The following is a 25,221-nucleotide window of genomic DNA, read 5'->3' as shown; positions in this document are numbered from 1 at the left end:
ACAAATACAATTTAGAAAAACAATTGTGAAACAATACACAATACTGTCAGGAATTATACATTAAATGATAAATAAATGATAAATGGGTTGTACTTGTATAGCGCTTTTCTACCTTCAAGGTACTCAAAGCGCTTTGACACTACTTCCACATTTACCCATTCACACACACATTCACACACTGATGGAGGGAGCTGCCATGCAAGGCGCTACCAGCACCCATCAGGAGCAAGGGTGAAGTGTCTTGCTCAGGACACAACGGACATGACGCGGTTGGTACTAGGTGGGGATTGAACCAGGGACCCTCGGGTCGCGCACGGCCACTCTTCCACTGCGCCACGCCGTCCCATTGCATACATTGCAGTATGTACTGTATTTGCTCTCGATCATTGTATTTTCTATTATTTGGGGACGGTGTGGTGAAGTTGGTAGAGTGGCCGTGCCAGCAATCGGAGGGTTGCTGGTTACTGGGGTTCAATCCCCACCTTCTACCATCCTAGTCACGTCCGTTGTGTCCTTGGGAAAGACACTTCACCCTTGCTCCTGATGGGTGCTGGTTAGCGCCTTGCATGGCAGCTCCCGCCATCAGTGTGTGAATGTGTGTGTGAATGGGTGAATGTGGAAATACTGTCAAAGCGCTTTGAGTACCTTGGAGGTAGAAAAGCGTTATACAAGTATAACCCATTTATCATTTATTTAATTTGGCTTGTTGCTCACCAGTTGCATACCAAAAAGATGAGATCAGAATTATTTTTGAAAAGGCCTACCACGCGAATGCAGTTGAAAGGGACAAGGGGTAGAAAATGGATGGATGGATGGATGTCTTTTCACAAATTCAAAACCATGATCGCTTTACCAGATTGATAACCAACAACAATGGACACGATGTATCCTATGCTGCTTAAAACTCAAGGGTAATTTCTCAGAATTACATATCAGACATTTTATTTTTCATTTCTACAAATGCATTCCTTTTTTCTTGAAGAAACCCAATAAGATACCTTGTAACTATTCAACAAATGAAATGCATTGGTTGTATTAAACAACACCAATCACTCCAAATCCCAAAAAAATGACTTAACTGTAATGCAAGTGAATAAGAGTTGTGGCCTACCTGTGTAAAGAATAGAAAGGTGGAGAAGTAGGTAGGAAACTTATGTTGTCAAGTACAGCTATTATGCACACCTCATAACACTACAACTGATCATTTCCAAAGCCAGCGTCAACTGTCTCAACAGCCGGAACGCAATAAGCTCGCTCGGTTGGCCCCGGACCAGAAGGCTCAGCAGGGCAGAATCCATCCTGCAGCTGGATAACCTCATTGAGATGCACGGCGACGCGGTGGGAGCTTTTAAACTCACAAATCCCTACCGGTGGAATTTAAGCTCCTAAAGTTGTGACACGCTCAGCGCTTTCACTGCTAGAACAATTTTAGCCTAGCCTAAATGCAAAGTTATGCTGGTTTGCGTGGGACTCTCACTGTATGTACAGTCTGTAGTTAGTGCGCTTCTCTGCAACCAAAGATGGCCTCACAGATGCATTTTCTTTCCAAAAGATAGCTTATGTTTAAGTGTCTAAGTCGCATAAAATTACTAAAACCATTTAGAATGACACCTTTCCTGCCAGTGGTGCTGGATGAGCAATAAATTGTACACTGTAAATACCCAGCCATGTCTATAATTCAATTGTACTATTAATATTCAAGCACTACTATGTAGAAAACCACATCATGCCTGTTACAGTAAGTGCAAAAACAGTAAAACTCATCTGCATATTTATCTTCATTTGTTGTTGCTTGATTGAAAATGTTTTTTTTCAGTGGATTTTCTGTTGACTGTAATTAGTTTAGTATTTTGTTAATTTGTGCTGTATTTATTTAGTTATTTGTATTATTTTCCCCTAAAGTTTGTCTCATTTATAAATGTTTGAGCGGTAAACAAAAACACAGGCTATTGAAGGAATCAAGTTAGTGTGCTCTTTAAAACATTCTTATGACCTGTACATACAGTATTTGTATGTTGTGCTGGTGTATTGTAACCAGATTGTATAGTAAGTACAGTATAAAACAGGGGTAGGGAACCTATGGCTCTAGAGCCAGATGTGGCTCTTTTGATGACTGCATCTGGCTCTTAGATAAATCTTAGCTGACATTGCTTAACACGATAAGTAATGAATAATTCAGCTGGTAATTACAGTGTTAAAAAATAACGTTCAAAATATAAAACATTCCTATGCATTTTAATCCATCCATCCGTTTTCTACCGCACCTGTTCAAGAAGTCGCATTAATGGTAAGAAGTATTTCATTTTTTTATTGAATGCTTCGGAATAATAATGTTATTAAAAAGAATAATAGACTTATTATACTCTTAAAATGTTGGTCTTACTTAAAAATGCACGCATCTAGTTGTATTCAGTGTAAAAAAATATTATATGGCTCTCACGGAAATACATTTTAAAATATTTGTCTTTCATGGCTCTCTCAGCCAAAAAGGTTCCTGACCCCTGGTATAAAACAACAGGAAGAGGAAAAACATATTTTTTAAACTTAATTTTTCTGATATTTTATGACATACATAACATCAAAAATATATATGCATACATCCATATACACAGGGATGAAAGTTGGGGTTCAAAAGTGCGGGGACACAACTGTCTTGCTTACAGGGGCATGGTTTGAAATAATTAGTTTAATGTTTTGGAGTAACATGAATGAGAAACAAATTGTTCAATATTTTTTTTTGCACAAAATAACAAATTTACTGAGCGAAATAAATAACTTTACTTTGTTTGGCCTGGGGTGGTTATCCAACCATGTCCGCTGGCACAAAATACTGAAACTTATGCTGTTGCACTTTGAATTTTATATTTGTCTCATGCATTTGTGATTTACATTGCTATATGGAGGCCAACTCACCCTAATCTTGCATCTGACCGCTGATTGGTCAGCTGCTGCAAGAGTGCTGTCAGTGCGTGTCACGTTTGCAAGAAGGCAGCCCCAGAAAGCCAACCAATGAGCTTGTAGGCAATTTGAAAGGGACAATCTTCAGCATGTGCGACCGTTTTCCGTCTGGAGCTTGTTTGACTTGTCTCCATTCAATGACAGGGTGTTTTAATTTCTAAGAGTAATAGGTTAGAAAAAAGTTTTGCCGGATTGTATGTGAAGACATAGGCCAATTTTGGAGCGATTAAGGCCCTTACTGGTACTGACTGCAGTCCAGAAACCTCATAGGGGTCATATTATGATTGTTTTTCTACATTTAGAACACTTGTGTGGTCTACGTAATATGTAATGGTTATTTTTTGGTCAAAATTTGGCATAGATGATGTTTTACAGATGTTTTCAAGCCGCTTTTTGAACGTCTCTTCAGTATGCGCCATTTTTTGGGTGGTCTTATTTACTGCCTCCACTTTGAATGTGTCTTTTCCCCGTCATCCATGTTGTAGTTTTTAGCGCTTCCATGTTAAGTGTTATGTGTACTGGAGGATGAGACGGCACAGACAGCAGGGGCGTAGTTTAGCTCTATGTTTTATTTATATATAAGTATATATACTATTTATAAATAAAAAATAATAATATAAATCAACAAGGGGAATGGAGTGTGAACTCATCCAAATATGTATGGTGTGCGACTATATGTGGGAATTAATGAGTGTTACCAGGAGTGTTGAGCAAGAGGTGAGGAAGTCCAGGGGGCACAAGACAAGCTCGGAGGTCCGTGAGCAGGCAGGAAGTTGGGACGATAGAGAGGCGTCGAAGGTCCATGTCCAAGCGGGAGGTCGAGATCCAAGAGGTAGCCAGGGAAGCAAAAGGAATGCGGGAAGACGAGACACACAGCTCGTAACGTGGAACGAAGGCAGGCTGCAGGGAGGACGACAAGGGAGGACACGAGACGATAAACACGATGGGGGAGAAAACACAGAGAGCAAAGAGTGCGCATAGAGCTTGACGTGTAGGCTTACTGGGGCGGTATAGCTCGGTTGGTAGAGTGGCCGTGCCAGCAACTTGAGGGTTGCAGGTTCGATCCCCGCTTACGCCATCCTAGTCACTGCCGTTGTGTCCTTGGGCAAGACACTTTACCCACCTGCTCCCAGTGCCACCCACACTGGTTTAAATGTAACTTAGATATTGGGTTTCACTATGTAAAGCGCTTTGAGTCACTAGAGAAAAAGCGCTATATAAATATAATTCACTTCACTTCACTTCACTTACTGTACGGGAACAGATGACTATGTTCTGGCGCGGAATAGCAGGTTGTGCAAGCTTTTGAAGGCGGGTCTGATGATCAGCTTCAGGTGTGCTGATTGCCGGTAATTGATTGCAGCTGTGCACCGGCGCAGTCTCTGCAGGAGTGGCACACGCAGGTTCGCTCTTGGAGGTGCACTCATCAGAGCGCACAGATGAGTGTGCATTGGGATGCGCCTGGGCCGTGACATTAAGTCTTCCATATTAAGTCTGTAATCCAATTCACGTGTCTGTAAACGGATGTGTTTGTCTGTATCTCAATGTGTGTGTGTGTAATCAGAGTTGCCTGTCCGTATTATAATTTATCTGGGTAAAACAAAACAAAAAATCTGTTTGCCATATTTCCTCGATTGTCTTTTTACTACCTTTTTTGCGACGTTTCTGTTGTTGAAGAGTTGTGTCTTTGTATTCAGATGTGTCTTTGTATAAGGCAAGCTGTGTCTACGACTTGTGTGTGTGTGTGTGTGTGTGTGTGTGTGTGTGTGTGTGTGTGTGTGTGTGTGTGTGTGTGTGTGTGTGTGTGTGTGTGTGTGTGTGTGTAAAAAAAATGTGTCTTTAATCAGATTTGTACAAACGTATATGGTTTGAAGCCCGATTAGCTGTATTTTTACACCCAACTTTTGCGAAACGTCTGCCATGTAAGTGTTGTGTGTTCGTTCAGCAGTTCAAAGTTGAAAAAGACTTGTCTCTGTATCTTCACCTTGCCTTTCTCTAAACTCACCACTAGTTGGCGCCCTGGCATCCACTCACAATCTTGATGGTGTTGAAGCCAAGAACAATTATAATGGATTTTCCATCACTTTATGTAAATCAAAGTTCATGCTTTAGCTTTAGATGTCAGAAGTATTTTATACTCAAATAAATAATCAGTAATGTTATGACATAAAAGCGGCCAAAATTATCGTGTTTCCAGCCACTGCTTCTCCTCATTGAGAGGGGCCAGATATGGTGGTTCATGCATTTGGTCCCCGGACGCCATTCCTGGTAAGGTGTTTAGGACACCTCACACCGGTAGGAGGGCACGGGGAAACTGTGAGTCTGACTGTCACCCTATCACTAAGGGAGCCCCACCCCCCAACAGTGGAAACATGATCATTTGTGCTGCTATATGTCATACCCTTACGGATAGCTTATTTAAGTACAAAATACTTCTGACAACTACTGCTAAAACATTAACTTTTGATTTACAGTGGTCAAAAGTTTACATACACTTGTAAAAAACATAATGTCATGGCTCTCTTGACTTTCCAATAATTTCTATAACTCTTATTTTTTTGTGATACAGTGATTGGAGCACATAGAAAAAACATTCATGAAGTTTGGTTCTTTTATGAATTTATTTTGGTTCTAATGAAAATGTGACCAAATCTGCTGTGTCAAAAGTATACATACAGCAATGTTAATATTTGATTACATTTCCCTTGGCAAGTTTCACTGCAATAAGGCGCTTTTGGTAGCCATCCGCAAGCTTCTGGCAAGCTTCTGGCAAGCTTCTGGTTACCATTCCTACCGTCAAGCATGGTGGTGGTGGTAGTATGCTCGGGGCCTGTTTTGCTGCCAATGGAACTGGTGCTTTACAGAGAGTAAATGGGACAATGAAAAAGGAGGATTACCTCCAAATTCTTCAGGACAAGCTAAAATCATCAGCTCAGAGGTTGGGTCTTGGGCGCAGTTGGGTGTTCCAACAGGACAATGACCCCAAACACACGTCAAAAGTGGTAAAGGAATGGCTAAATCAGGCTAGAATTAAGTTTTTAGAATGGCCTTCCCAAAGTCCTGACTTAAACATGTGGACAATGGTGAAGAAACAAGTCCATGTCAGAAAACCAACACATTTAGCTGAACTGCACCAATGTTATCAAAAGTAGTGGTCAAAAACTCAACCAGAAGCTTTCCAGAAGCTTGTGGATGGCTACCAAAAGTAGCTAACATCCATCCATCGTCGACAGTGTTTAAGCTACTTCCAAATCACTAATCCTGGTCTCCATGGTGACAAATAAAGTACGTTTCTTACAATTATCATCCCTGCAGGATGAAAAATAGCTGAACATGCTTCACTACACACCGTAGCTCACCGGCATCAAATTGTAAACAAACGCCATCTACACCTAACATCTACTGTAATGATATCAAGTACAGGCATGCATCTAGTTTATACTATTATGATTACACCGATATTTTTTGGCATCACATCTTTTTTCATTTTTTAAAAATGTATATTATGTTTATAAACTCAGGAAATATGTCCCTGGACACATGAGGACTTTGAATATGAGCAATGTATGATCCTGTAACGACTTGGTATCGAATAGATACCTAAATGTGTGGTATCATCCAAAACTAATGTGAAGTATCAAACAACAGAAGAAGAAGTGATTATTACATTTTCACAGAAGTGTAGATAGAACATGTTGAAAGAGAAAGTAAGCAGATATTAACAGTAAATGAACAAGTAGATTAATTAATAATGTTCAACCACTTGTCTTTAATAATGTTGACAAAATAATAGAATGATAAATGACACAATATGTTACTGCATACGTCAGCAGACTAATTAGGAGCCTGTGTTTGTTTATTTACTATTAAAAGACAAGTTGTCTTGTATGTTCACTATGTACTTAACTGCAATAAGAAACATATGTTTAATGTACCCTAAGATTTTTTGTTAAAAATAAAGCCAATAATGCAATATTTTTGTTGTCCCCTTTATTTAGAAAAGTATCGAAATAATTTTAGTACTGGTACCGGTACCAAAATATTGGTATCATTACAACACTAGTGTGTGTGTTAGTGTGTGGTATGTGTTTGCAGTGTGCACCTTTCCACGCTGTTGGAATGCTCGGTACATTAACACTAACTATCTTTTCCTCACTAAAGGTTCGAGTCCAGGGATGTGCGGGGACACGGGGGTCCCTCCCCATGGAGGCCGTTTAGGAGGAGAGGAGTTTAAAACCAAAAGCCTGCTGCGTTTTAGCTGCGAGGCGGGATACAATCTGATTGGCTCTGCTGAGAGGACATGCCTCCACAACGGCACCTGGAGTGGAACGCAGCCCGTGTGCCAAGGTGAGCGAGCACAGCAGCAAGCATTTACACAGCGGACCTGAAGTGATGTGGAAGACTCACTTCACAGAAGGGGCTTTTTTTAGACATGTGTTACCCAGTAGAGTCTTCTGCATTTGTTTGCTTAGACGGCTTCTAAGGAAGTAGAATTGTCTCACATCAACTTATATATATATAAATATGATATTAATACATATATACATATATTATTAAATATATAAATACAAATACAAATGTGATATACAAATAAATTAATAATTTGTATAAATAAACGCGTATTTGTACATATATTTTTGAGATTTGAAAATATATATAAATAAAATTTATAACTATAAAAATGTGACATACAAATAAATCAAGAATTTGTTTAAATAAACGTGTATTTGTAAATATATTTTTGAGATTTGAATATAAATATGCTTGATTTTGGATTTTGGATTTTTGATATGTGGATCGCTTTTTTGCTTTTGTGTCGATGAGACATTTCTACCACAAACCAGATGCACAAATAAATGCAAAATGCCCGAAATTCTCTGCACAAAAACAATCCATATCTTTACAGAGAGAACGCACAACGGGCCTGAGCTAGCTAATGTTAGCGTTGTATTAGCTAATGCTAATTTATCCAGTTAATCGGAAAGACCGTGCTAGCCATACTTGCCAACCTTGAGACCTCCAATTTCGGGAGGTGTGGGGGGGGGGGTTAAGAGGGGAGGAGTATATTTACAGCTAGAATTCACCAAGTCAAGTATTTCATATATATATATAAAAAATACTTGACTTTCAGTGAATTCTAACTATATATATATATATATATATATATATATATATATATATATATTTTATTATATATATAAATATTTATATATATATATATATATATATATATATATATATATATATATTTATATATATAAATATATATATATATATATATATATATATATATATATATATATATATATATATATATATATATATATATATATATATATAAATAAATAAGAGAAATACTTGAATTTCAGTGTTCATTTATTTACACATATACACACACATAACACTCATCTACTCATTGTTGAGTTAAGGGTTGAATTGTCCATCCTTGTTCTATTCTCTGTCACTATTTTTCTAACCATGCTGAACACCCTCTCTGATGATGCATTCTGCTTCGTCTCCTTGTTGTGTGCGCAGTTATGCACTGCACTCTCTAAAAGCCCTAGATGTTATTGTCACATATGCATGTACAGAAGATGGCAGTATTGTCCTGTTTAAGAGTGTCACAACATTGCTGTTTACGGCAGACAAACTTCTTTACGGTAGACGAAAACGTGACTGCTGTTGTTGTGTGTTGTTGCCCCGCTGGGAGGACGTTAATGAAACTGCCTAACAATAAACCCACGTAAGAAACCAAGAACTCGCCCTCGATCATTCTACAGTTATAACGTGATTGGGCAGGCACGCTGTTTAATTGTGGGAAAGCGGACGTGAAAACAGGATGTCGACACGTCACTCAGGTCCGCATGAATTTCGGGAGATTTTCGGGACAAAAATTGTCCCTGGAGGTTTTCGGGAGAGGCGCTGAATTTCGGGAGTCTCCCGGAAAATCCGGGAGGGTTGGCAAGTATGGTGCTAGCTGCTTATTTTATTGTATCAATGCTGTTTAATGACCTTGTCCAGATGTAGATACTGATCTCTTATCAGTGCAATGTGTGTCAAATCATACCAAAAGTCATGACGTAATATGACCCTCCCTAGTGTGCCTCTGATTGGCTCGCCAGTGTCTGACCATGTCTGTGACCAAGACCACTCTGGCTGCAGTGCCCTCTGCTGGTTGTTCAGGGGAGTGTGTAGGTCACATTTATTTGTGCATCTGGTTTGTGGTAGAAATGTCTCATCGACACAAAAGCAAAAGAACGATCCACATATGCAAATTCAATACAAATACAAAATCGATCATATCTATATTCAAATCTCAAAAATATATTTACAAATACACTTTTATTCATACCAATTGTTTGATTTATTTGTATGTCCCATTTGTATATTTATACATTTTATTTGTACCGGTATATATTTTCAAATATCAAAAAATATATTTACAACTATGTGTTTATTTATACAAATTATTTTTGTATTTGTATATCACGTTTGTATTTGTGTTTGTATATTTATTAATATATGCATATACTGTATTTAAATATCATATTGATATATATAAGTTGGTGTGAGACAATTATACTTCGATAGGCTTCTCACTCCCTGATACTCACTCAATCATGTGACTTGTATGTGAGGATTGTTATTACTATGCAGCATTCATCATCATCATTTAATCATCTCTTTGCAAAAATGTGCCTTAGAATGTCAAGCCAGTCTTGGTAAATTGCTCTTTTAAATACCAAAATATGAAGGAGTGCAAATTTTGTATAAACCACTTTCCCTTCCTTGAAATATTGACTTAATCATTCTGAAATGTATGTAAAAATAAATCAGCTTAGCTTCCCAAGTTGAGCAATTTAATCTCCTCTTTGGTGAATACAGTAGCATCTAGCCACTTGGCATGCTCGTCATACAAAGTCTGTAATATTCTGTACAGTACTGTGTAATGAGCAGAGAACTTCTCAAAGATTCATAATGAGCTTGTACAAGAATTCACGGAAAAGGATCAAACTCTAAAAGTATGCACATGTGCCATTAGATCATTTACCATGAAGCTGCAGCAGCTTGATACTGATTTTGAGAGTAACAGAAGGAAAACTACTGAGGTGTGTGTGGCCTAGATACAGAAGATTTCAGCTTCTGACTGCACTGGATTTCCCACCCTGTGCTGACAAAGGGATCCCTATACAACAGCAGTTTTCAAAGAGGCTCCCTAAACCCTTGAGAGTTCAGAGGAAATTAAAGTGGGTCCCCACAGCGCTGTGGAGAACCCGGAAAAAGGAAGTGGAATTACAGTAATTCCCTATTCTCACTGACAATGTAATCTGAATAAAACACTGCTGAAGTTAACCCCGGTTGGCAGGCAGGCAGGAAGGTAGGTAGGTGGTAGATAGGTCATATCCCGGCTATTGTCACCAATATGATCATGGTTGTCGTTAGTATCAGGCATTGTTGAATGTGCTTAGAAGGTACTCTACACACTTATAACCAAGATTTATTTGAAAAAAAAAATAGCCATACAATATACTGTATGTACTGTATGTACAATGCATCCGGAAAGTATTCACAGCGCTTCACTTTTTTTTTCATTTTGCTATGTTACAGCCTTAATCTAAAATGGAATTACTTCATTTTTGCCCTACACATTTAACAGACAATACCTTATAACAGGGGTGTCAAACTTGTTTTCATTGAGGACCACGTCACAGTTATGGTTACCCTTAGAGGGCCGCTTTTAACAATGAGTAATATATGAATATACTTTTATGTATATAATACATTAACAATATATTTTTTACATAAGCTGCAAAAAAAAATTTTAATTTTACTTTAAAAACTGGCAGCTCAGTCACCTGAATTTTACAGCAAAAGCAGTGTTTTTTTTTTACAGCATATCAAAAAATATAATGAATGGAATGGAAAAACGATACCACTGTTTCAGCGGTAAAATTCAAGCAACAGAGCTGCCAGTTGTGTTTTGTTTTACAGTAAAATCTTGTTGTTTTAATGTTTTTTTGTTTGCTTTTCAATGTTTAAGTGTCTTACTGTATATGGAAAAAAAACAGTATCAAAGTGGATTTTACGGTAAAAACTCAGTCGGCGGAATTTAACCGTAAAATCTCTTGTCAATTTTACAGTCTACAATTTGATTGATAATTTGTTTTGAAATCATAAGTCAAGCAGATATTTAAGTACAGTATTTATATTTATTTTAACAAATATTTTTGGAATGCATGATAATATAATACTTTGATTGTGATAATATTGAATTTTAAAAGATATGCAATTGCATGCAGTACATGATTTTTAATGTCAAATGGGAAAGAACAAATATATTTAGTTAGAAAAGATTAAGCATTTTATCAACGCATATCATTTCCAGGCTTTCGCGGGCCACATTTGGCCCACGGGCTTTGAGTTTGACACCTGTGCCTCATAATGACAATGTGAAGATGTTATTTTTTTGAAATGTTTGCAAATTATTAAAACATGAAAAACTAAGAAATCACACATACTGTACATAATTATTCACAGCCTTTGCCATGAAGCTCATAAGTGATATCAGGGGCATCGAATTTCCACTGACCATGGTTGAGATGTTACTACAGCTTAATTGGAGTCCACCAATTCAGGTGGTTGGACATGATTTGGGGAGGCACACACCTCTTTATTATCCATAAGGTCCCACACTTGACAATGCATGGCAGAGCACAAACCAAGATGAAAGTCGAATAAATTGTCTATAGACGTCTGAGACAGATTATCTCGATGCACAAATCTGATAAAGTCCCAATCAGCACAGTGGCCTCCATCATTTGTCAATGGAAGAAGTTTGGAACCACCAGGACTTTTCCTAGAGCTGGCCAGCGGACTAACTTGAGCAATCGGGGGTGATAGTACCAGTAAGGGAGGTGACCAAAAACCAGAGGATCACTGTCAGAGCTACAGCATTGGTCTGTGGAGAGAAGAGAGCCTTACAGAAGGACAACCATGTATGCAGCGATCCAACAATCTGGCCTGTTTGGTAGAGTGTCCAGACGGAAGCTATTTCTTTGTAAAAGTTTGCTAAAGTTCACCTGAAACACTCTCTGACCATCGCTAATCACCAGGTCACTACCATCCCTACAGAGAAGCAGGATGGTGGCAGCATCATGCTGTAAGGATGTTTTTAGTAGCAGGCACTGGGAAACTAGTCAGGATTAGGGTTGTCCCAATACCAATATGTTGGTACCCGTACCAAAATGTATTTAGATATTTTTGATAACTTTCTAAATAAAGGGGACTACAAAAAATGGCATTATTGGCTTTATTTTAACAAAGAAAATGTATAATACATACAATTCTTATTACAAGCAAAGACCAATTTTAATAAGATTATGAAAATACTACAAAATGTCACTTTTAGTAGTAAGAAAGCAAACAGGTTACAAAGGCCTTTAATTTGGCTGCCGATGCTGCCATTTCACATTCTATTATTTCAGTCAGAATTATGAGGGACATGCGTCAGAAAATGGATTTTTAATCTATTTATTCATTCACTGCAAATATCTGGTTATTTTATGTTTTATCATGTTTCATCCACACTTCTGTTAAAATGTAAGAAGTACTTATTTTTCTGTTGTTTGGTACTTTACTTAAGTTTTGGGTTATACCACAAATTTGTGTATCGATTTGATACCAATTTATTACAGGGTCATACAGTGGTCATATTTAAAGTCCTCATGTGTCCAGGGACATATTTACTGAGTTTATACACATGATAAAAATAAAAAAATAAAAAAAGATTTTGGGGTAACAAAAAATCTTGATGTAGTCAATGAATTATCGACTACATACGGCTCTCGTTCTTGATATTTTTACAATCAATATCTGTGTAGACCCAACTTTTTGTTTACATTCTGGGGCGCTAGTTTGCTATTAGCGGTGAGCTATTGTATCCTCCTACGGTGTGTTGTGAAGCATGTTTAGCTATTCCTCGTCTTGCAGGGAGTTAGAAACATAATTTGTTTGTCGCTTTGGTGGCTAGGATTAGTGATTTAAGAAGAAGATAAAACACTATGGACAGATGTTAGCCGCTAGCTAGCGATTAGCTAACTATATTTTAAAGCACCGCTTGCGGCAAGCGCTTCAGTGTAGATGGATGGATGGATGGATGGATGGATGGATGGATGGATGGATGGATAGATAGATAGATAACCCACTTTTTTGCGGCAGTGTTTCACCCACACACACATTTCGGTTTGTAAGGTTGCCGAAGTGTCTCTTTGTGTGACACTAATTCCTTGTGTCTGTTTGTCATTAAGCTAATGGTGTTCAAAAGCTGAATCGAAAGACTATGGCATCTCACACTGAGGCGTACAAAGAGATCCATAGGCGGATCCATCCATAGACAATATTGCTCCTGTCTGTGGGCAGGCCACACACACGTCTACACAAACCGACAACCCAAAGAGAGCAGTGCACGTATCCTCCCTTGTCGCGCAACATATTGATGTTTGCCATCAATAGGTGTTCAGTTGTCAAAGCATGTCAGCTGGCATGCTCTCATTAGTGAAGGTGGCTTGCTAATTCTTCACTGTTCTTTTCATGTTCAGTGTCGCTCAATGGATCGCCAGTTGCTATAGTTCTCCCGAGAGTGCCGTGTCCTATTTGAAAAATGTTGTTTTCTAACTTAACAGCATAATGTCGGCATATATTTCCAAATGGTTTCCTCACTGAAAAAAAAATTGACGAGGCAGGAACCAAGAAGCAATGTTAATGCTTCACACAGCATGATCTCAGCGGGGATAACAAAATAACACCACTCTGTGTCTGTATTAAATGCACAGACATTGTCCAATTTGAATACATTTGCTGGCCTCACGTTCCTAAGCATTTGTTTTCCCCAAAACCACATGCACTATGTCACATAAGCAGCTTGTATTTTAAAGCTGTTGGTATTTTCTGTGATCCTATAGTCACCAGGCACAACATTATGTTTACCCGCATAGCAAGATCGATCAAAGTGTATGCGGGAAAACTTGTGATAAGATTCCACAAAACAATAACAAATGACGAAGGGTGCACTCATTCTGGGCCTGTTCTTTGTCTTTGCACACCGAGCATACTTACACTGCTGTACAATAATTTTGCATGTCCGCTGTTGTTTATGCAACCCAGTTTTGCTACAGTGACCGACAAAGGTCACAACAATTGCAAACGCCACAATACCACAACTTTCAGCCACAAAACGATTGCAAGAGCCAGAGCGAATACAAATGCCACAGCATAACAACAAAAAGACACAACGGAAGTGGCAGTAGACAGCTAACAGCTTACTCTCACTTACTTTTTCAACTTTGTTGATTAATACCTCTTCAACTTTCTGTCAAGACTTGGACTTTGGGGTGGTTTGTTTTCCCATGGTGCAAAGGATTTGGACCAGACATGGCGTGAAGTTAAATACATGATTTAATAATAGATTATAAAAAGTATAAACAAAAGGCGCGCACAAGGCGGGGACAAACTTGGCTAATAAAACAAAACTCGCACAAAGCCAGAACTATGGAAAAAAGGAACAAACAAAAGGCGCTCACAGTGGAGGTACAAAACAGTGGCTTGAATAAACAAAAAACTTGCGTGGCAAGAAAAGAGCAGCATGAACTATGACCTGGACAGAATAAGCAGCGTGTCAAGAGTGCAGAGCATGAATGTGATGTCGCCAGGCCGACCAACAGAAAATGACAGGCTTAAATAGTCATGTGGTGATTGAAAACAGGTGCGTGAGTTCAAATGAATCAGGTGCGTGAGTCGTGAGGACAGGTGAACTGATTGGTAGTCATGGAAACAAAACAGGGAGTGAAAAAACAGAAACTGACAGAGTGCAAAAACCAAACAGAACATAGCCAAACTAAACATGATCACCAAGACATGACACTTTCTGCCTCAGGCACTTGATATGTCGGCAATACTTTGTCCGCTGTCTCTACTGTTGTGTCCATCACTTTTGATTGTGCTTAATGTAATTGCACTGTGCCTTTATGTTGTTGTGTTGTGGCTAGGAATGGGTACCTAAGTCGTTACTTTTTTAGTCCCTGACCCAATACTGTAGATGTTATCAGGTATTGAGTCACGCAAATTTAAACAGTGTCTTATATCGATATTTTTGTTGCCTCTCTCATTAACACTTGGCGGACAAACAAGCCCTAAAGCAGCACTCAGAGCGGACTCAGTCAGATGGCCTCTCGGTAATGTTGCAATTTTCCATGACAACAAAGGAAGTATGCCTGACAAAAAACACTCAAACGTGCAGTATGGCTTTTCAAAATGCGCTAGATCAGTACTGATTTACATTAAATTTGCCAGGGACATGCCTTTTATTGGCATTAGTGATTTTACACGGCGATTTCAACTCTTTCAAATTTGGTAATGAAAACGACAACTAAGATGCACATTACTATACTTATGATTTATTGACTTTTTTAGGGCGCAAAAAAGACTGGATTCAGCTTATTGCAAATACAACTCTCTGACTAGGCAACACAATGTAGCATATGAACTACTGCCATTTAACATCTTGGAATTGCAACTGCATGCAAAGTCCATCCATCCATCCATTTTCTACCGCTTGTCCCTTTTGGGGTTGCAAATAAGACTAACAAGTGTAAGAAATCAAGGTACAACAACTGGACAGCGCAGTCATCGTAATCCGCTCACTGTTAAATGCCTTTTATTGTTAAACAAATTAACAATAATTAATTAACACATAAACACACACCTAAGTACCAAATGTTGGTACCGTTGAGTACCGGAATCAATTCCCTGGTACCTGTAATTGGTACCTTAACGGTTCAAATATGAAAGGCACCCAGGCCTAGTTGTGGCTTTATGTTGTTGTGTTGTAGCGTTTGCATTTGCAGTGGCTTTTGTAATGGTGTTCTGGCTGAAAGTTGCTGTGTTGCGTCTTATAGTTGTTGTTTTGTGGTATTTGCATTTGTAGTGACCCTTCTCGGTCACCTTAATATTTTTATTTCAGTATAAACCAACAAGGAGTAGTTCAAAAACACTGTGGGCACTGTTGGTGTGCTAGCCTCCAGCTCACTGTTAAAATATTGCACCGTCTGCTATTCAGTGCTGGGATTCTGTCCAAAAACCCTTAATTATTAATCAGCCTTTCTACCTCAAGTCCATATTTATTGTTATTTCCATCTGGCTCCTGTGATAATCTCATTATTGCAGACTATACAGTTCATCTGCCCTGAGTGACAGCAAGACACTGACATTGTCACAATGATTAATCGCCAATTGTCTTCACTCCTCAGCTGTATCTTGTGGCAACCCAGGCACCCCGGCCCACGGCAGAATCGTCTTCAATGATGGCATCACCTTCGGCAGCTCAGTGGCTTACGCATGCTGGGAAGGGTTCAAAACATCAGGCCTGACCACCAGACACTGCACAACAAATGGGACATGGACAGGACAACCTCCAGATTGCACTGGTGGGAGATTGAGTTGATTAGAAAATGCAGTTAGTCTCAGATTGTGTCTGTTTGCACCAATTTTTGACAATGTTGAGTAGGAGGACATGGTTGAGTGTCAGGAAGGAAAAAGTAATAACATAAGTGGAAAATGTAGGGATAGCAAAATTGTTCAAATCAAGGTAAAGTAGATTTTCTTGGTACTTTTTCAGCTTAAAACCAACAATTTAAATGTATCTTCTCCCATAAACCAAATACATATGTTTCATCACTAAAATTGAGGATTGAGGATCATAACCTTATGTTCTTGCACCCCATGTAGTGATCAGTTGTGGAGATCCGGGGCCAATAGCCAACGGCGTCTATTTGGGACTGGACTTCACCTTTAACCACACTGTGGCCTACCATTGTAACCCGGGTCTCCTGATGGAGCTGCCTAGACTTGGGCACAGTGTTTTACGCTGCACTACAGATGGAACGTGGAACCAAACCAAACCGAGTTGTAAAGGTAATATACACACTAAAGTGTAATTGTCAATAAGAGATCACACAGATAATGCACACTTACGCATTTTTAGGACTCTCAAAACTACAGTTAGCACAAAAAATATCCCCTGCAAGGTGGCACGGGTTGTTTTATGGTGAGTGATCAGGTCGATGCTTACGTCAGTGCAAATAAATTTCACTCCAAAATACCTCCTGACTGGACTTGACATAAAACTATTACAGAGTCTTAGGCAAACATATTTTTTAAATGTTCGTGTGGCATTCTGCTGGTAAATTACATTTGTGCAAAAATTGTGGGGTCTACTTTGATTTCATTAAAATTATGCAAGCGAGTAATAACCCGTGATTACGGTAATTACGATAATACAAATTCAAAAGTGGGATTAATCTGATTCAAAATGTATTCATTAATTTTAAGATTAATTATAAACAGTCTCAGTAAAAGCCATTGTACATGTTTTGAAGTATCAATACACTACATGGATGCTGTCTGATAAAAAGCATGGAGAGCATGTCCGCTTTGTCGATTATCACTATCAACACTGCATGTTTAAACAATGAATAATGATCAAACTGAGATGCATTTAAATATCCATTAACTGCCAAAAGTGTCCTTCAAATTCCCATCCATCTACTCTATAATTCACTTTCGTTAAACTGGCAACAGCGACCAGGCAGGATCTTTTGTGTTTCAAGCAGAGAGCTTGATACATATCGAGCATACAGGGATGACTGCAAAAAAATAACATTTACATTTGTGGTGCTAAAAATGGCTGATAACAGTCATTTGTGTTTTGTAAAATATGTTTCTGTGTAGCAGTTTTCACATAAAAATGTTTTATATAAAAACATGGATATATAAGCCTCAACGTGTTCATTTCTATGCTAATATAACATGAAACCGAAAGTGGGAAATGTGTCACCAATAACAATCCCATAAGCAGATCAAATCATATGCAATGGTATTATGTAAAAGTGTAGTAAAAAGTTATCCTTGTGGGCAGGAAATAACATTCACCAATCGTGGCCGAGGCAAAATTACCTCTCGACACTGAAAATAACACATTTTTAACTTCTGGTTTAATTCCAGAGCTACTTTTGTCCTCAACGAACACAAAGGTATTATATAGAAATGAATCCAATAAACTAAAATAAACCTGAAATTAGGGCTGCGCGATTTAGACAATATACAATATAAATGATATAAATTTGGCTCGCGATAGAGCTTTTAATACGATAGTTATATTGTGATAATGTATGTTGACACATTCTAGCTTTGTCCCACAAATTTGACAGCGACAAGGAAATAAAGGCATCCTCAATGCAATGAAGTGTCCTCACTAGTGAGCTAATGTCCCTCTACAGTTTGAAGCTGCTTTTTAATCCCTAATCATGGCCTCCATGGCGGCAAATAAATTAAGTTTCTTACAAGTACCATTGTCACTGGAGGACTAAAGGATAAGATATACTGTAGCTAAACATGCTACAACACACACCGTCGGAAGATCAAGGTCAAGGTCAAGGTTCAACTTTATTGTCCCCGCGGGGAAATTTGTCTTGGGCACAGTGCATCATTGCTTTCTTAACATACCCAAAAACAACAGAACAAAAACACAAGCACAGACACAACCACAATCATACAACTAACATTTAAACATCAGAACATGGAGCTTGATAGACATAGGTGGCACTTTGATGTAGGCATAAAATCTACAGTATGGAGATAAAGATAAAGTACCAATGTGCATTGCACTAGAGCTCATGGATAAAGTGCTGTGTGCTAAAGTGCTTAGTTCTAAAGTGCTATGTGCTAAAGTGCTATGTGCTAAAAAAGTGCTAACCTATGTATTAAAATTATATTGCACATTGTTGGTCAGCTTAATGGAGGCTGGAACAAATGATCATTTAAGGCGGTTAGATTTGCATAGTGGGACCTGGAGTCTTCTCCCTGATGGCAGGGTTCCATATTCAGGAAAGAGTGGGTGTTGTGAGTTGGAAATAATTTTCTTAGCTTTTTTCCTAACTGCCTGCTCATAGATGCTCTGTATAGGCTCATATTCTTTCTTACAAAAAAGCATACATAGCTAACCACTAAGCTAGAGTTCTTGAACATGAACAAGGGTGAGCTATTGATATAAATATCAACAGTAATGATAAGTATAGTATCAGTATATGATCGATACTACAGTAAATAGATCAATATTTTCTTACTATTGCAAAATCGTTTTTGTTTACAAACTTGGGAAATAATAGCCAAAAGTAGGTTTTGCTTTTGTTTAGTTATTTTGCACTATTGACTTCATGATACATTTTGGGCCTGGTTTACTAAAGGTTTGCGTATATCAAAACACGTCCGAACTTAATAGCACATGCAAAGCTGATCTACGAAACGCGTGCAAAGTAAATTGCGTCTGTTAAGTGAGCAGAATAAGTAGAATCCAGTTTGCATCTCAGTCTTCATTAATATGCAAAATATATGCATGAACATCAAAAAAGCCTACTACATTACTGGGAAGAGAAAATGCAAATATATTAGACATTACACGCAATGTGATTTATCAATACTCATCACTATTTTGGGAGCACTGTTTTGCGTTTTGTATTTAGTATTTGTATTTGTTTATTTGAAGGACAATGTGCAGTTACATTAAAAAGATGGTTGCACCATATTTAGCACCATGCTAATTTCCATCTGTAGTCCTTTTATGGCACATTCAACATCTACAATTAAAATTACACAAGATTAAAAATACATTACAAAATTTAAATTAAAAAAACAATTTAACATACAAGTACAATACATAGAGAAAGTGCGAGTTACAAATCGGTGGGCGGTCAAGTTACAGTATTTTAGCAACATCATTTAAAGTGCAGAAGTATATAAAATGCAACAGTTTTTATCAAAATCCACATAACACAGCATACAGTGCTGTAACCATCACATTCATGCATTCATTTTTATTTATCTCCTTCATTGATGTGCATCTTTGATCGATGGACAAGTATACCACAATTATTCAATTATACATTTACACACCAATGCCTGAGAAGGAGCAGGATGAAGAAAAATCTTATATTTTCCTGCCCCCTTCAACATAATACATAGTCTTACTTAATGATATCATATAAACCAACAATTACATCCAATAGTTATATACCCCATTGGTACTGCATACCTAAACAAGATTTTTAATTAGCATGTTTGAAAAGGATGCGCCCACTGACACAGTTCCACACACGGCTGTGAGAGCAGAGAGCTTGTGCAGCAAAAACACATGATGGACAGAGAACCCTCCGTCCCACTTTTGTGTGTCAACATATTTGGACGGTCAGAAAAATAAAAAAAAAGACACATTGTCTATTCAGAAACATCATTTTATAATTGTATAGCTGCTAGATGACTCAAGGGGCTGATTAAAACAAGTTCAATTGTTGCGTTTTGGTGTCATTTAATATTTTTAAAATACTGTTTTTTCACATAGAATACATAAAAAAACAATTAAGAAAAAACATTTTTCCTTCATTAATGGTTCTCACATTATTTTCACCATGAATGTGCAGTAAATGAGAGTTTCTCTGTGGTGATGCCCCGTATAGTACTCTCAAAATCCTCATTTAAATAGGATGGTCTGAGCCACTTTATAATTGCACACACAGTCTTAGTAGATCGCACGCAACACGCTCACTATTAGTACACGCTATTTTATAGATTGCACAGGCTGTTTAGTGCGAGGTATTTAGATCTTAGTAAATCAGGCTCTGTGTATGTAATGAAAGGGAATAAGGACATTGTATAATTATATTAATTGATATTGTTACACTGCCATATTTGTGTTTTTGTCACATTAGAGTTATGATTAAAAATTGAATCATATAATGGTCCTGAAAATGTCAAGTACCAGTATAAACATTGTTCTGCCCCTGGTATTAGAACAATACAAAATGTGTACTAAGGCTGCAGCTAACGATTATTTTTCTATCGATTAATCTATAGATTATTTTTTCGATTAATCGGTTAATCTATAGATTATTTTTTTCGATTAATCTATAGATTATTTTTCCTTTTACCGATTATTTTTTTTATTTAAAATGAAGATGAAAAAATAAATGTAGGCCAGTTTTGTCAAAAGGCATGGCTTTTATTTACAAAAAAAAAAGTATGGCCACTCAGTCAACATTGACAACAACATGACAAAATATTCTGTAACAATGTAAACATTTAACAAAATTAAAAGTAGCTTATTTGCTTTTAATGTGCAAATATAAAAGTAAACATCCAGTGCAAATCTTAATATTCTGCAATAGTATAAGCATTTCAAAAGTAAAAGTATTGCTTATTTTGCTTTAAAATGTGCAAAAATAAAGATAAACATCCAATTCAAAGAAGTGCAAAACGGAAATATTCTGTAACAACAGTGTAAACATTTCAACAAAAGTAAAAGTATTGCTTATTTGCTAAAATGTGCAAAAATAAAGATAAACATCCAATACAAAAAAGTGCAAAACGAAATATTCTGTAACAACAGTGTAAACATTTCAACAAAAGTAAAACTTTTGCTTATTTTGCTTAATAACACAACAATGATAGTATGATTAAAGTGAAAGTTAATTGTTCGTTTGTACATAGTATACGTAATTGTTAATGTTGTAAAAGGTATTTGCACAACTAATTAACGTTAGCGTTAAAGAGGAGCGCGTCTTTGTAAACACTGAACAGGCACGCCAAACGCTTCTCTCAGAGCGAAACGGTGCTTTAGTTTATGAATTTACAACGCAGATACAAATGACACATTCATGTTTTTGTGTAATGATGACAACGTATACTCACGCGGACGATTGACTAGTTGATGGTGATGGCAAGAACGCTGCCGTTGTGCTGCTATGATAGGCCATTTCCGCTCGACACAGTGTGCATACAACAACATTATTAGCAGAGGTGGGTAGAGTAGCCAGAAATTGTACTCAAGTAAGAGTACTGTTACTTTAGAGATTTATTACTCAAGTAAAAGTAAGGAGTAGTCACCCAAATATTTACTTGAGTAAAAGTAAAAAGTATGTTGTGAAAAAACTACTCAAGTACTGAGTAACATACACACACATATCATATATATATATATATATATATATATATATATATATATATATATATATATATATATATATATATATATATATATATATATATATATATATATATATATGTGTATATATATATACACACACACACACACACATATATATATTTATATATATATATATATATATATATATATATATATATATATATATATATATATATATATATATATATATATGTATGTGTGGGGAAAAAAATCACAAGACTATTTCATCTCTACAGGCCTGTTTCATGAGGGGGGGTGCCCTCAATCATCAGGAGATTTTAATGGGAGCATTCGCATACCATGGTTTATATAGGGCACAGAGTGGGTGGGTACAGGCTGGCGTAGGGGCGTGGTGATTGGCTCATGTGTTACCTAGGAGGTGTTTCCGTCTATGGCGGCATGCTGTTACAATTTCGCTGCGCTTGTTGAGGGATGACAGGTCTGGACGGTAAATAATAAACAGTTTCTCTTTCAAGCATAGGTTGCATCTTTTATTACCACTATTGTAAGGTGTGCTGGATGCAAGAATTTGCCATGTTATTGAATATTCAACATTATTGTCTTTGAGGTCTCAAATGTGTTTGCTGAGTTCTGTGGTATTTCGCAGGTTTTGGTTCCTGAAAGAAGCCTTGTGATTGTTCCATCTGGTTTTGAATTCTCCCTCGGTTAATCCTACATATGTGTCGGATGTGTTAATGTCCTTGCGTATTACCTTAGATTGGTAGACAACTGATGTTTGTAAGCACCCCCCGTTGAGAGGGCAATCAGGTTTCTTTCGACAGTTACAGCCTTTGTTGGTTTTGGAGTCGCTCTGTCCGGGGGCCGACGGCTCATTTGCAATTGTTTTGTTGTGGTTTGAGATGATTTGTCGTATATTGTTCATGCAGCTGTAGCTCAATTTAATGTTGTTCTTGTTGAATACTTTTCTTAGGGTGTTGTCTTTGGGAAAGTGTTTGTCAATCAGATTGAGGAATTTGTGTCCAATGTTAGTTGAGACGTTTTTGCTGTATGGGGGGTTGTACCAGATGATGTCGTTTCGTTTTCTGTTCTTTTTTGGCTGGTTTCCTGGCGTGGGTTCATAGGTGAGGGTGAAATTGTATCCGCTTTCATCAAGGGCTTTTTGGTACGGGGGGGTTGCTTGGTCAAATTCAGCTTTGCTAGATGACAGCATCGATAGCCTTTTATTGATTCCGGTAGGTATTCTTTTCGTGGTGGTGGGTGGGTGGTTGCTGTCATGGTGCACGTATTGGAGTGTTGTGTTGGGTTTCGTGAATGGTTGGTAGCTGTTATTTCTCAGGTTGAAAGTGACGTCAAGGAAGTTGACGGTTTGCTTGTTGGCTTCAATCGTGATCCGTAGGCCGTTCTCTTTGAAAATTTGGCATATGCGCTTCTTGGTATTCTCGCTGCTCCTTGGCGAGGCGCGACACACTGCCAGTCCGTCATCACGGTAAATACCAAGGTTCAGATTGAGGCTAGCGAGCTGGGAGAGGAGGAAACTCCCAACGAGTTCACACGTTTCTGCTCCGTCAAAACTTCCCATAGTGACGTCAAATGTTGCATTGTTCTTTTTTTGCCATGGTGTACTGTTGTGGATGAGAATGGAGTTTTTTGCGTGGATGATGATGTTTCTTTCGTTGCCTGTGATTGAGTCGTAGTCTGAGGCGAAGTCTAGTGCTTGAGTCAGTAGGTCTTGCGTGATGGAAGGGTAAAATTCTTCGATATCAAAGGAGATAAAGTTGTGCTGTTGTTTGTCTTGGATGTTGTTGAACCATTTGATTACTGCTGCTGTATTTCTCCATTGGTTGAGTGGTGTTTTGTCCTTGATTTTTGTGTTGACTCTGTCCAGGATTATTTTGCAGATTTTTCCTATTTCAGATTTAGTTGGGTTTATTAGTCGGCATGTTGGGTTATTTGCGAAGTTGGGTTTGTGGTCCTTCAATGTGATGAAGGCTTCCTTGTTGGCTGTGGCGTCCACCCTGTCCTCAATGTCCAGTTCCGCCGCGATCCTTTTATTTTCCAGGTGGATGTTCTGTAAGGTGTTGGGTTGCGCTTTTTTGTATGATTTGGTGATGCTTCTGCCCAGTAAGATGACAAGGAGCGCATCAAGAAAGTAAACAACCTCATCATAGCTGCCGATAAAACCACAAACTTCTACAAAATGGACATACCAGAACATCACACCTTACTGGGCAGAAGCATCACCAAATCATACAAAAAAGCGCAACCCAACACCTTACAGAACATCCACCTGGAAAATAAAAGGATCGCGGCGGAACTGGACATTGAGGACAGGGTGGACGCCACAGCCAACAAGGAAGCCTTCATCACATTGAAGGACCACAAACCCAACTTCGCAAATAACCCAACATGCCGACTAATAAACCCAACTAAATCTGAAATAGGAAAAATCTGCAAAATAATCCTGGACAGAGTCAACACAAAAATCAAGGACAAAACACCACTCAACCAATGGCGATATACAGCAGCAGTAATCAAATGGTTCAACAACATCCAAGACAAACAACAGCACAACTTTATCTCCTTTGATATCGAATAATTTTACCCTTCCATCACGCAAGACCTACTGACTCAAGCACTAGACTTCGCCTCAGACTACGACTCAATCACAGGCAACGAAAGAAACATCATCATCCACGCAAAAAACTCCATTCTCATCCACAACAGTACACCATGGCAAAAAAAGAACAATGTAACATTTGACGTCACTATGGGAAGTTTTGACGGAGCAGAAACGTGTGAACTCGTTGGGAGTTTCCTCCTCTCCCAGCTCGCTAGCCTCAATCTGAACCTTGGTATTTACCGTGATGACGGACTGGCAGTGTGTCGCGCCTCGCCAAGGAGCAGCGAGAATACCAAGAAGCGCATATGCCAAATTTTCAAAGAGAACGGCCTACGGATCACGATTGAAGCCAACAAGCAAACCGTCAACTTCCTTGACGTCACTTTCAACCTGAGAAATAACAGCTACCAACCATTCACGAAACCCAACACAACACTCCAATACGTGCACCATGACAGCAACCACCCACCCACCACCACGAAAAGAATACCTACCGGAATCAATAAAAGGCTATCGATGCTGTCATCTAGCAAAGCTGAATTTGACCAAGCAACCCCCCCGTACCAAAAAGCCCTTGATGAAAGCGGATACA

The 25,221-nt window shown here is 38.2% G+C and overlaps 1 protein-coding gene across 1 annotated transcript in view; it reads left to right on the top strand.

The window, feature by feature from the left end:
• Nucleotides 1-25,221, top strand: part of csmd1a (CUB and Sushi multiple domains 1a) — a 1,090,750-nt gene that overhangs the window by 1,010,747 nt on the left and 54,782 nt on the right. Inside the window, exons 60-62 of the mRNA XM_061964242.1 lie at nucleotides 7,120-7,305; nucleotides 16,263-16,439; nucleotides 16,741-16,926. Coding sequence (XP_061820226.1) covers nucleotides 7,120-7,305; nucleotides 16,263-16,439; nucleotides 16,741-16,926 — 549 coding nt within the window. The remainder of the gene's footprint in view (nucleotides 1-7,119; nucleotides 7,306-16,262; nucleotides 16,440-16,740; nucleotides 16,927-25,221) is intronic.

This window comes from Nerophis lumbriciformis, linkage group LG06 (assembly GCF_033978685.3).
Source record: "Nerophis lumbriciformis linkage group LG06, RoL_Nlum_v2.1, whole genome shotgun sequence".
Lineage (NCBI taxonomy): Eukaryota > Metazoa > Chordata > Actinopteri > Syngnathiformes > Syngnathidae > Nerophis > Nerophis lumbriciformis.
This window is presented reverse-complemented; position numbering and strand designations above follow the sequence as displayed.